Source organism: Plectrocnemia conspersa, unplaced genomic scaffold, assembly GCF_051122295.1.
Source record: "Plectrocnemia conspersa isolate PC_06_02 unplaced genomic scaffold, ASM5112229v1 ptg000013l, whole genome shotgun sequence".
In the NCBI taxonomy this organism is placed as follows: Eukaryota; Metazoa; Arthropoda; class Insecta; order Trichoptera; family Polycentropodidae; genus Plectrocnemia; species Plectrocnemia conspersa.
In genome coordinates this window covers 26,341,000-26,354,619 of record NW_028277177.1, presented here as the reverse complement: position 1 = coordinate 26,354,619, position 13,620 = coordinate 26,341,000, and the positions used below count along the sequence as shown (strand labels likewise).

Here is a 13,620-nt window from a genome sequence, read left to right as displayed (position 1 = left end):
GTAATTTTTAAAATTACTCATAAAATCTACTCTGTGATTCTATTCAGTTCATTTAAATAAGTCGTAATAAAAATATAAAATCAGAAATTTTAAAATGTAAGTGCAGGTTTCCTTTTAAGTTCATGACAACCACTTTATTGCATTTAAATACAGTGTTTTCGTAGCTAATTTATAGATTATTCTGAAACTTTGAATTAATAGTTAAGTTGAGTCAAAATATAACTAATATACTTTTAGAGCATTTTTTTATGTTTTTATTAAACACTGATTAAACCAGAAATATTATTTTTACCCTATTTGTGGTAATATACCGCAATTCTTTGATCTTTTATTTATATTATATTTATAAAGTTTTAAAATTTATATTCTTGATATAAAAAAATGGTAACTATATTTAAATTAAATTATTACAAATACATTACATAACACTGATTCAGAAAAATTAATAACTTGCATTAGAAATTAACTTATTTTTTTTATTCTAAAGATTTGAATGAGATTGAAAGTTATGTTGAATCTTTCTGCCAAAATAATGGCTATACATAGAATATTTTTACAACCAGAAGTGTAAAATAAGAATGCCAATACAAACAAAAACATTAAAATTAAACTATATTTTATTTTTCATAGCAGATTTTAAATGGGAAAAATTAATTACGGATTTTTCACTTCGTTAAATTGTGTTTTTCCACTACGTTTCATTCAAAATGATTATTATCGCACAAATTAATTAAACTAAAGCGTTTCGGAAGAGTTGGTTTTTACTATTGAATATAAGCTATAACGAAAAAGCCTATTTACACGAAAAATAATAAGCATTTTATAAATAAAAACATTATTTTGCAAATTAATAACTATTACTTATAAATACTTTAAACTAGTTATGGATATACTATGTAAATATAACTAGGTTTGAGAAAAAAATTTATTTTAAAGCAAAATATTTTATTAAAAAGAAAAGAAAAACATATTTTTTTCTTATTTTTTAATACATACAAGGATTTTTTTAATACATAATATGTATGACTTAGCTTGATTTTATTTTCTTATTACGATATTCATCCGTGAGATTGGAAAAATATAGCTAAATCTAATATGTGATAATCGATCGGAATTATATTTATATAATAATTAGTAATTCCAAACTACCAGATATGACGAAAATTTAAAAAACTGATCGTGCCGGTCATATGAATGAACCTTTGTCATATGTTAAACGTATATAGTGAAAAAAACTGTGCGCTGGTGATGTACACTCAGGGTACATGTAAAAGTTAGTAAAAGTTAGAAAAAAAATATTTATAAATAATTATTATTTTTTTCAATTAAAGGCAAACAAATTCTATAAACATATTTTTGCATGGGACGTCACGATAATTTTATATACATCCGCCTCAAATTACCAGTGATTTTATTTATACTGTATAATAATATGTACACTTAGTGTACATCACAGGATATATTACATTTTTTTTTTGTGTACGTCAATGATTATTTTACCAAAATATGAAATGCATATTTCACTACTTTTGTACCTTTCTTCCAGTGCAGATGAATATATTGAATGCAAGCAAATTCAAGCCGTTGTAACGCTATCGATATTCGATTCCGAGAACTTTTCGTATACATTGACAACATTTTATCGAATACCTACAAAACCTTACATTCCCTTAGGAAAAGGGGTGAAACCGCACATTCATCCCCAGCACGAACCAATCATTATAAATCGCGTTCTATTCCCGCGGGTAAGGTTCAATAAGAAACGACCCCATTAAAGCGATTACACTTTTAATGGAATACATTGTTTAAAAATATTGTGAAAACTATAAGCTATCATAGTTTATGATTTTGAAGGACGCTGTCTTGTCGCGTGATATTATTCACACTTTGCCTGGCGATTCAGAGGCATCAATCTTGTTTTGATCACTCTCTTCTATTGATGCTGGCGTGCGTGATTGTGGGTGGACGCGTGATTGATGACAATGTGCACGATGATATTACGAAATATGAATGTTTTCACACGCCCTTAATGTTCGTAATGTACATTTTTAAGTCGTGACAGTTAATCGTTAGAAATTGAGGATGGGCCTGTTAAATTTATATTTTTCCTTAAATTGTCCAGATGATACTGTAATATATTTGTTTATCAGATGTATAAAAACAAAGCGTTATATTATGTGTTTGAAAAAATACTTGTTTTGTGAAACTTATACAAAGTTCATTTAATAGATTTAATCCCTGAGTTGTATACAAGATCATTATAAAACTATGATGAATAAATTATTTGTTGATAATTTTTTATTACATTGTATACAAAAATAATTAAAATATTCAACATGAAAGAAAAAAATGTGTTTTATGTTTTTTTTATAGCTCAGAATATAAATCATGCATTCAGCATTGACGTATCAAATAAAATTAATCAAATAAAAATAACTTCACTGATACAATTAAAAATACCATTTAGTTTGTGATGATTGCTGTTTTTATAAAAAGTATATTTATATATTTTGCAGCACTTTAATTTTAAAACGGTTTTCGCAGTTAAAATTGCTCGGTGATTTTTAAGTGGTTGTTAAAAAAGAAATGTGAATTTGTTTGTAAAAATATGATTATTAACTATAGATTTCTTCTATGCATACCCTAGCTCAATTTTAATTATATACCACAATATGTATTTCCAATTTGTGATAATCGATCAGAATTATAATTATATATTAATTACAAACTACTTTTCGCAGGCAATTATATTGTGTAATTTACATACACATTACAAAAATATTAATAAATTTGTATTCACAAGTTTTTATATTTGATTATTAATAAATAAATAACAGTTTATTTAATAAAAAAATATTTTTACTGTTCATGAGCTTATTAAGAAAAATACCATATATTAAAAAATATATATCGATAAAAATGCATTGAAAAATAGAATAACTGATAAATAATTTGATCTGCAAATGACACTAATGTATTTTTTATAAAATTGTATCTAAGAATGGTTTGATTTTAGTAATAATATATCAATTTTAAAGTCTACAGTTAGGGTTAAATTTTGTAATGAAAACAAATTAAATAAAAAAATGGCAAATAAATACTGAAATATTTACATAATAAATATTGAAATATTAATAAATATATATGAAATTGTTTATTGTAAAAACACGTAAAATGGCTCACCCATCCCAATATATTGTTGACAGCCAAAATGTGTTTCAATTATAAATCAAATGAATAACAGAAACTTTACAAAGTTCCGACCATTGTCAAATCTAAAAGCATCATACAATTTTGAATGAAAATTTTATAATCTTCTATGTGTGAATCTCCTAATTGTTAAAGAAAAATTTTCTTATTTTATATTTGTAAAAGTGAAAAATAAATATTTTTCTTACTTCTTAATCGATAATAAATATTAACCACTTAATCAAAGTTGTATTTATATATTTTAAAAATAAATTTGTTCTCATCTCTCTTGCTAGCACTGCTAACCATCAATATATGGGTAAGACAAACGGTCATAAATCACTGACGGTAAATAATACCAATGGATTTAAATGCCGTTTTTTGTGTACGACCATCCCCCAAGTATACCGTGTGTATTTTTTTGCAAATACTCGCATTTTATTTTTTTTATTAAACGGCAAATATTTGAGGATGCTGAAACTAAATGTGTAATAAAAAATATCCTTTTTTAAACATTTTTTTCCTTCTCCTCCATCTCCTACCAAGTTCCCCTGAGTATTACCCATAGTAATTTGTTTATCGCCCATCGGTGAGCGATACTGCTCACTTTAAGAACCTATGCTTTAATTTGTCAAAATATCTGAACAGCACGTTCGTTATTATATCTCCGGCGTGACGAATAAACTTGTTCTGCAAATCGCAAATACAATAATTATTCTAATATGACATAAACTATAAAAAAATACTTGAAAAACTTATTTTTTATAAAAAATCATTAGATATTATTTTAAATAAGTACAGCTATATGTACATTGTAAACAAATATTGTTTTGATAATGCTTATTACGAGTCACTGTTAAGTAGACAAATTTGCTTATTTGCCTTTTTATGTTCATTACTTATCACTTCACTGCCTTATATTTGTTAAAAAAAACAATTTTTAGTTATTTTTTTATGGCAATCGTTGTTTATTCATTATTAATTATTAATATTATTATTATTACCATAATAAAGTTAAATGCTGAAGAAGGCGAAGAGCGATACTAGAGTCATAATAAGCAAAGTTGTCTAAAGAACGGTTATGTGTATATATATAAATACTTCACAACATGCGTCGTGCTCGAAGATAGTGGTCGTAAACCATCGGTTCGCTTGCAGTGTTTTGATGGTGTGATTGAATGAGGCGAGGAGCGAAGATGGCCGCGGCAGGCGACGCCGGCTGCGGCGGCTAGCGGTGGCGCGCGGCATGCGGCGTCTGCGTACCACCTTCAGGAGGTCAAGGACACCCACCGGGGCCGACATGAAAACCCAGAGCAGCCTAGAGGTTCCCAAACAGGTATCAACCACACAGGACTCTCAGCTCTATCAACCTTACCTGCATGTCTCTATATCTGGACACCTCTCTTGCATGCCAAAACGCACCCAGATGAATACTTGAGAAATTAATGGTTCTATGGATGCTATTTCATAATATTCTTAGTTATTTTTTACATAAAGCTTGACGTCAGAATAACCAAGCATCTTTGTGGTCATACCGAGCCTTTGGTGTCCCACAGGTGCGCTCTGCCTCTTTCGACGAAATCCAATTGGAGTCGCAGCGCAGCCAGCAGTTGGCTGCGAGGCAGGCGTCCGAGTCGGGCGCATCGGCCAGCCTCTTGAAGGTGCCTCAGCCCAGTCAAAGGTCTAGGAGCTTTGACTCAGCGGGCAGCGATGACTCCGGCACTCACCTTGACGTCCCGCGACGCTTTCCGCGGCGTCGCTCCTCCAGCTCTAAAACGCCACCGCCCTGCGTTCACTGCTACTATCTGGAGCTGTGGGAGAGACAGCAGGCCGCGGGGGGCGGAGAGCCATCGAGGGAGCCGCCGCCGCCGCCCTTACAGTACCGCACTAGCACAGCTGACGACAGCGACTCCAGCGATGAGCTGGAAGAAGACGAGGTGGAAGCGCCTCCTCCGCCGCCGTCACCCAACATCACGGTCACGCTGTCGCCCATGTGCCGCGATTTCCCGGAGCTGGTGCTGGAGCCATGTCCGTCGCTTTTGACGAGTCCTACCTCTCCGGGGTTGCCAGTGTTTCCACCGTCGCCCACGATCGAACTGCCTCCGGATGAACATCCACCACCGACGCAGCGGAGGCGTTCCATCTCCAGGCAAGAGGCTTTCTTTGTGGAGCCGACGGGCAGCTCTTTAGAGAACGTCTCGGGTTCGGACGGATCCAACACCAGTTACGACCCGTGCGGTGTGAGCAGCGAGGAGCGCGAGGTGGAAGTGCCAGGAGTGCCGGGCCTGTTAGTGCGCGACATCTACTTAACCGTACCCGATTTGAAACGCGACCGTGCAGCTTCCGTCGATTCGTGTTTTAGCAAAGTGTCGTCCGCTGGAAAGACGGAAGAACTGCAACCGACGGCCGGAGGGTTAACTCTGGTCGTGCCTACGGCGGGACTGAGGTCCAGATCAGTGGACATCGTCCTGCCTACGAGCGAGCAAGCGCGCTACAAGGCCTTAGCGCTTGCTGCACCCCAACCGACGCCAACGTTAGAATCTGGACCCAATCACCACCTGCATTCCAGAGGGTAGGAAAACCGCATGCCTTTTTATTAAAAACCTTTTAATTTAAGACCCTAATTTACTGTTACGTGTAAAACGTTTACATATATCGGGTAGCATCACAGTTATAAAAATATACTTCTTAAAATGTACTGAATCTGATGTAATTTTGCCAATGTTGAGTGCACACGGTAGCTGAATTAAATATTGATTAGGCGAGATACATTACTTTCACTCACATGCGTGTTAAGTGACGAGAGTGAGTGAGAGATAATAGAATGCGTTACGTACGTTCCGCACGCCACTTCTTCTCACTCACTCTCGTCACTTAACACGCGAGCGAGCGAAAGGCAATGAATCTCACCGTACGCAGCTGGCATTGACACATGTGACAAATAGTTACATTTATAAAAGCCATACCTATTAATTTAACCCTTTATTTGGCAAATTAATTATTTTAAAATTTAAAGTTAAACTATTTGGTTTTGAAACTTAAATTATGTACATTAAACAAATTTCATATTAAAAAAAAAAATTGTGGTCGCTATATTGACCATTGCCCGTTTAGAATAGTTGTCACCAACCATATTGACGCCGCGGACCAATTAATCGTAATTTAAAATTCCGCAGACCACCAACAATACTTTTATTAAACAAAATCGTGAATTCTTATTTAGTCGAAGCAAAATCTTTGAACTTCAAATCTATATTTAAAACAAAATAATTGAAGCTTATGCACACTTTTTGGGTGATATTTGTTTCTGCCTGTCTGAAATAAGTTTATTGATTTTTGGCTCTAATGACGTTACTGCAATATGAAGAGTCGTTTTTATTTAAAGTCTAGAACAGTACCGAGTTTTAACTATTGTTATGGATAAAAAAGTTTTTCCACACAAATACTTTGTCGAAAATTGGAGCAAAATTTTCATTACTTTTTCACTCAGCAAAGGTTTTTCATTTTTATATGGAGCCAAAAATGAGTTTCTGATATGGAGAACTGAAATTTAGCTTTAACCTTTAAAAGTCCAAAGGCATGTATGTATGTATATTATGCCCAAAATGGTTTTACCATTACAGTCCGACGGCATATATTTTATAATTTCTGAAGTCATTTTAAATGATTTGATGATATAATTTCCACTATTTTATTTCATTAGTAACTCAGATACTTCTATCAATATATTACGGTAAAAATATTTAATAATACCTAACACAATTACCTGGTATTGGCAAATTACTAAAACTTGTCATAACTCTGTTAATTCATTGATGGATCTTAAAAACAATTTTGTGAACAAGTTTGTCCCAGCCGCTAAAAAACCTAGACGCGTAAATTGTTATCTATGGTTCCTATGTGAAAAAGTTTTGTTTTTACATTTTCGTACAGATTTTCTTTAAATTAATTAAATATCTATTATTAATTCAACTATATATTTAAACAAAATATTTTGAGAGCATTAAATTCCGAATTGTGAAGTTGTCATATATTTATCAATTTGCTCTACTACCATTCGTAACATATTATCATCAGATTTTTAGGAACATTTGCCTTATATTATCTTTGAGCATATTGTTCTCAAAACAAAAACACTGTTATTGTATTAGTATTTTGTTAAATATATAAAAAAAAGGGATTAATTGTTTTACTAAATGTATTTATGAGATGACCTTCACAGGCAATTGTCTTCAAGTTTTTGATTTGAATATAACTCTAATAAAACTATTATTAAATTAAAAACTTATTTAATTCGCAATGTTTATTTAGACATTGATATATTACCATTTTATATGACTTTTCAAACTTTTGCTGAACTGGAATAGTAATAAAATAAATCAATCATGTACGCATATTATGTTATGGATCTTCGTAAACTTTATTTCATTTACTCTGATAGATTGTTTTTATATGTTAGATATACAAGATAAAAGAACATATTTTTATAAGCTAAATATACATAAATATACTTTATAGTAAGGTTTTCGGCGATCAACAGCTTCGTCGAAGGCTTAAAGTCTAATCAATGTTTAAGTTTGTTCTTGAAATTCGGAAACCATTAATGTCCATTTAGCTGTTTTAACAATGCTAAAAAATGTGACACAACTAAGTAAATTATAAAGTTTATTGCGATGAACCTCTAGCGGAAAGATATGCAATTATAACTTTACTTTCCACTACCAGAGGAGTGGATAAATTATTCAAAAACTAGCTCGAAGGAAAGAACTTTGAGCTTAAATAGCTAGTTGGACTTTTATTGCCTTGTATCGGCGATAAGGGTCTGTGGCTACGAAACTTTAGAACGTTGAATGTCATTAGTTTTATAAAAGTTTCACATTAGACATCTTAGGAAAATAATGGATGTACATTTATTTAAAAAAATATACACAAAAAAAATATACAAAAAACATACATAAAAATGTTTCGCAATAATACACGCGTTAGTCAAAGGGAATATTGTGTTACCGAGAAGTAGGAAAAAGCGTTACTTTTTTATTTTTTTATTGAATACAAAGCATGTAGCAACATTCCGTTCGGTGCTTCTGCATCAATAGAAAACATCGCTAAATTAGATTTGCCCCAATTCCAAACGGGATTGGATCACTCTCGATGATCTCGCTTTACTTTCTCTTCCTTTTGTATCCAGAATGAAAGGAAAGTATGTGAGCCAACAACGCGGAAGACATAGACAACGACGCACTTGCGGATCTGAAATCGCTTGACAATATTCATCTTGTTTTTGTGCCAAAACAGTTTTTATGAGTTTTCAGACATCGGTGTCTCACTTCAGTTAAAATATTATTTGAGGGTTTCATAATTCGAGTTCTCCAGAAGAAAATCATATATTGATATGTATATATATCAAATAAACATAATTATATTCAACAAAGCTACTGCGGATGGTAACCATGGGAGCCAACGCTTCTTTCAAAAGCGTTGGCTCCTGAAAGAACCTAGTTTCTGAAGTCTCTGGCAAGGCCCCAGTGTGAGAAAGGCGAGTGTGATCGTCAAATAGTAAAGTCACTGCGACGGTCTGCTGTTGTGTTTGTCTGCTTTGAAGGGCTTATGTAAAAACCCAACTGGGCAAGGGCAAAGCCCCGGCGTCGGGTCCAGTGATGTGCGGTTTTTATGTAACCGTGACAAAAATTAGCTATTTTGCATATGACTTATGAAATCGGTTCTTTAAAAGCAAAACTTTTTAAATTTAAATAACTCACCAAAACTTCCATTGGTAAGTCACCCATCTTTTATTTTTTGGAAGCGGTTTTTCTTGGTTAAAAATACAGTTTAGCGTTACATATTGTCTTCTTTTGTTGAAAGAGAGTGAATCTGGCAGACCATATAAATATAAATCGGGTGGCAATGCTACACGTCAGCGACAATCCGAATGAATTGTAGTGGTGTAGCAGGTCATCGAGTTGAGTGTACGAAAAAATAAATCGTAAAAGCTTTAAATATCTGACGTGGCCGCCACGGTTTCTTGTGAGCCCATCTATATTTTTCCTACGAGCATATTTAAAAATAGTGAACGTGTTTATTTCTTTCAAAACTAATTTTGTTTATATTCGCTAATAAAAATGTGTGTTTTTTTTACTATTATTGCACTATATTTAGTGTTCAATAATACATAAAAATGTTAATTATGCAAAAACTTATGACCCACCCTGTGAAATATTAAATCATACTCATTTGAATAATGCCTTAATGATGCATGTAAAGTCATAATGGTCATATTCGAAGAAATCTGCATCGATTTCTGAAGGGTATATGTGCTTCGCTTACGTTTTAGAAAGCAGTGGCGATTACTATTTCTGGGTGTTCTTATTCAGCGATGTCTAGCGCGAAATTATATAAAACCAGATCTATACGCATATTGTTTATTGATTTCTCATTAAACTACTGTTTATATTTCTATTAATGTTTCGAACTGCAATTTGTTTAAATCGTGGTTTTACTGTTTTTATGCTCAGCAACTTTGTGTTAAGATCTGAGATAAAAGTATTGTTTTAAAATTAAAATTAGTATTTATGGCTGATTTTATTGAGTAAAAAAGTCGATCCTTTCAGAATGTGAGAAAATATAAATTAACAGACGAAAGCTTATATTGTTATTTTGAAGTATATAAGTTCTCAAAAACAAATCAAGTCTAAAAAATATGTTACGATTAAATTTTTAATAAAAAAGGTCAATAAATATATTTTCTTATTTAACAGTGATGCAAAATCTTATAACTATGATATTTTAACGCTGATGATGATTTTCAAGAAGCGATTTTAAATAAATATATCTATAATTACTGTGATTTATTATTTTCTTATGAACATTATCTTAGTGTTGTGAACTTTATTAAGCTTTAATTAAGGAATGTATTGCTCAGTAATACTTTACAAAATGCAACGTGCTCGAAAGTTTTCTAGGAGATAAATCTAAAATATTTTTTATAGTCAAAGGCATAGATGTTAGCAATATATTTATATAATATACATCTATATATGAAGTAGTTTTACGTACAATGTAAGTTTTTTTTCATTTCTGAAAAAAAAATATTACAGACAAAATAGGCTTTAAAATCTCACCCCCATTGGTTAGTTCATGTAACAAATTAGCGAAATTCAAATTAGTACACGTATGTATTCTGAAGAAGTAATTTGAGAGTATAAAACTTAATTCGTTATGTTCCATTGTAAGAGTGAAACAATTGTGAACTTCAGCCTTTCTCCGGACGCTCCGGAAACGGCGCCGGCGGTCTGGTTATTTTTGTGTTTTATTTGATCTTGCAAACGTTTGGCGAGCGAAAAAACTTTACGATGGTCGGTAATTGTTTCTTTTCCTCCCTAGTTTGTTCTTCTTCGTCTGCTACAAAGCGAAAGCCTTTGATCTTTGATGCAGGCGCTCCGGGCGCCGTTCAACGGCGCCCACTTTAAGAGAATTTCACGACGAATTGACGTAACGAAATATATACAAAACGCAATAAAACCCTAAGCTGCGAGAAAAGTTTAGTAGAAAGAAAACCACACCCACCTATCCTCTCTTGTCGTTTGGCTTTACCGAATTGGGCAGATTCGTTTTGAATCACGTTGAAAAAACAAGTATCTATGTACATAAAAAATATTATAAATTAACCATTTTTTTAATATTTAGTACATGTAGTAAATATAATTTATTCCTAATACATAATTAAATTTTAAATGTTTAAACATAATCATGAATATTTATGAACTCTTTTAGATTAATTCTGGCTGAATTTGATGAAAAAAGACTATTAAAAATACATCTAATTACCTGAGTATATAATATAAAAGTTTGTTATTACATATACATATGTATATGATCCGTTGAGGATTTTTAAAGCCAACTTAAAAAACTCAGGATTAATTTATATACATGATCTCTTTTTAAATATTGTAATTAGAACGTTTTTTTATACATTGTAGTTATTAGCAATTGAATATGTCGCGAAAAAATATATTATTTTACAAATATCTCAAATATTTGTTGAATCGATAATGATAATGATTTACATTCTGAAGTTACTGAAAATGAATTACTTGTAGAAATGCAAAATATTTGGGGTTTTACTTAAAACTGACGTAATGCACTATTTATTTATATTTTAAAAGCATGGTAAATCTATGTTCATTTAATTTGTAGGAAAAGAACAAATGTTTCGGATATTAGCTGTTCTTCTTTCAAAACCAACCACATACATTGTAATGATATATGTACTAAAAACTTTGTTATGACTTTTAAGTAGTACAATATGCTTTCACATTAAAATGTATTTTCCTTTTATTATACCGGTTGGTCACTAAAAACTATATGATGTATAAAAAAATAGCTTTTACAAACACATGCTATTTTTTTTATTATTTTGCTGGGAAATATATTTAATGCATATTTTTTAGTATAACGTATAAAAAACAAAATTCCCTAATTTTCCTGCTCATAAATATAGGCTTTTTTCACAGATTTTCATTTTCTTACGCAATGTTCTAAATGTCGGACTTTGGCCCAAATGTTCCTGTTTGAGTTTTAGCATTTTCAGCTGCTGATTTTTCGGGATAGTAAAGCTTGGACCAGCAAAAGTATCTTAAATGGAGGCGCCCGGCCAAGGACGATAGTTTGGTGAATGACAGTTCTCGGCTGTGAATGGCCTGCTATTGCAGCACAAACTAAAGGAATTTTTTTATAAAAAGGTAGTCCATCGGCAAAAATTAGTGCGTCATTCACTATCCCAGGCGTAGCTCAAAATCTAACGGATTTATTGAAATTAAAATATATCAGAAAATTTAATAACATTTTTTTTTGATTAAAAACGCTATTTAGCTTTCTTGGAAAACAGCTTTAAATTTTGTTATAAGAAAAGTTGTTATCTCATTAGGCGTAGCGCCGTTCGCCATATAACTCCCAATGTACGTATCTCACAGTTACTGGTTTTAAACTAATAACATTATTAAGAATTGATGACTTTATTTAGCAACTGTATTGGTAAAATATTTTTCATTTCAATATTTGCGACACATGTTGATTTTAAATGTAAAATTCCTTCAGATAACAGCCCACCAAGATCATCTTTATATTTGTTTCGTAGTTTTTTTTTACTTTTCCCGAAACTGATTGCATTATTTATTTATTTTGCTGCAACAAATCTAGTCTATTACCGATAAAACAATATATTATATAAGAACATTAAATTTATTTAATTCAGCTGGTTTTGCATTTGATTTTTCATTATTTCTTGGCTTCTTTTATTTTCAGTTTAAATGTCTAAATTAACTGCTACTCATTTACATTCGTTGAATATTTCTTATATAATATTGTATAAGGTTCGTAAAACAATAAAATCAACAATAATTTGCAGACAAATTTTAACACAAAAAGAGCCGCACAAAAAATACATTCTGTTCCTTTGATTAATAATGCTCAATGTATAAATCCTAGATAGTGGATGCTTTTGAAGGCAATGTTCCACTCCTTTTATTTATTTACCTGAAATATATACATCGTAAACAATTAGCTTAGTTCGGATTAGTTATTTGATGTCAGTTTTAAGTTTTTTTTATCAATATAGTCTTGATATGATTTTTACAGTCGGGTTCCTCAAGGAGAACAGGCCCCAGAGATTTGTCCCCTCCCCTCCCCCTCTTGGCAGGCCTGCTTTCGACTAAAGATAACAATCAAATTATTTTAATATTCGATTATATAATATTTGCTCATTTTCTTAACCATTTCTTATTCCGAATTTTGTCCTAACATTCGTTTAGTATTTGTTCTTATTTAAAGTAAAATACATTGATATTTTTAATTTCTTGAAAAACCAAAAACTAGCTTACTCTAAAAACAGTTGTGTATTACCCCATCTTTTGATTTTGATTTTTTATGAAATGCATCACTGCATTATAAGAGTCCAATTGCGTTCTATAGAAGTATATCAACTAAAAAACTAATAAATGAAAACATCACTTTCTAACTGTAGAAATTCCATAAATTACTTATATTTTCAAGTAAATATTGTGCGGCTGTGGACTTTTTCAACGACTGATATTGAATCGTTTAATCGATATAATTTTAAATTTTGTCTGTATAAAGTAATTTATAATGCTATAATTTATTTGGGCCTACTAAGTTGTAGTTTTTTGGTATATGGTATAATTAAATTAAACTTCCTATGGATTAAAAGTCTAAAACAAATAATGCTCTAAATTTTTTTTATTAAAATTAATCTGTCTTGCTGCTTTTTAATTTTTTTATTACGTAGGTTACATGTCTTTATTATTTATAAATTCTTTATAACTTAATGAATATATTCGAATATCCATTTATTTCATCGTTTATTATGAAATTTTCAAATAGTTTAAAATAACAAATATTTGGAAACTATACTTATGA

At 31.4% G+C, this 13,620-nt stretch overlaps 1 protein-coding gene across 1 annotated transcript in view; it reads left to right on the top strand.

Moving 5' to 3' along the window:
- rdgA (retinal degeneration A) overlaps positions 1-13,620 on the top strand; it is a 355,552-nt gene that overhangs the window by 162,313 nt on the left and 179,619 nt on the right. The window contains exons 2-3 of the mRNA XM_088201623.1: positions 4,348-4,525; positions 4,746-5,761. Of these exons, the coding sequence (XP_088057749.1) occupies positions 4,436-4,525; positions 4,746-5,761 (1,106 nt within the window). The 5' untranslated portion in view covers positions 4,348-4,435. The remainder of the gene's footprint in view (positions 1-4,347; positions 4,526-4,745; positions 5,762-13,620) is intronic.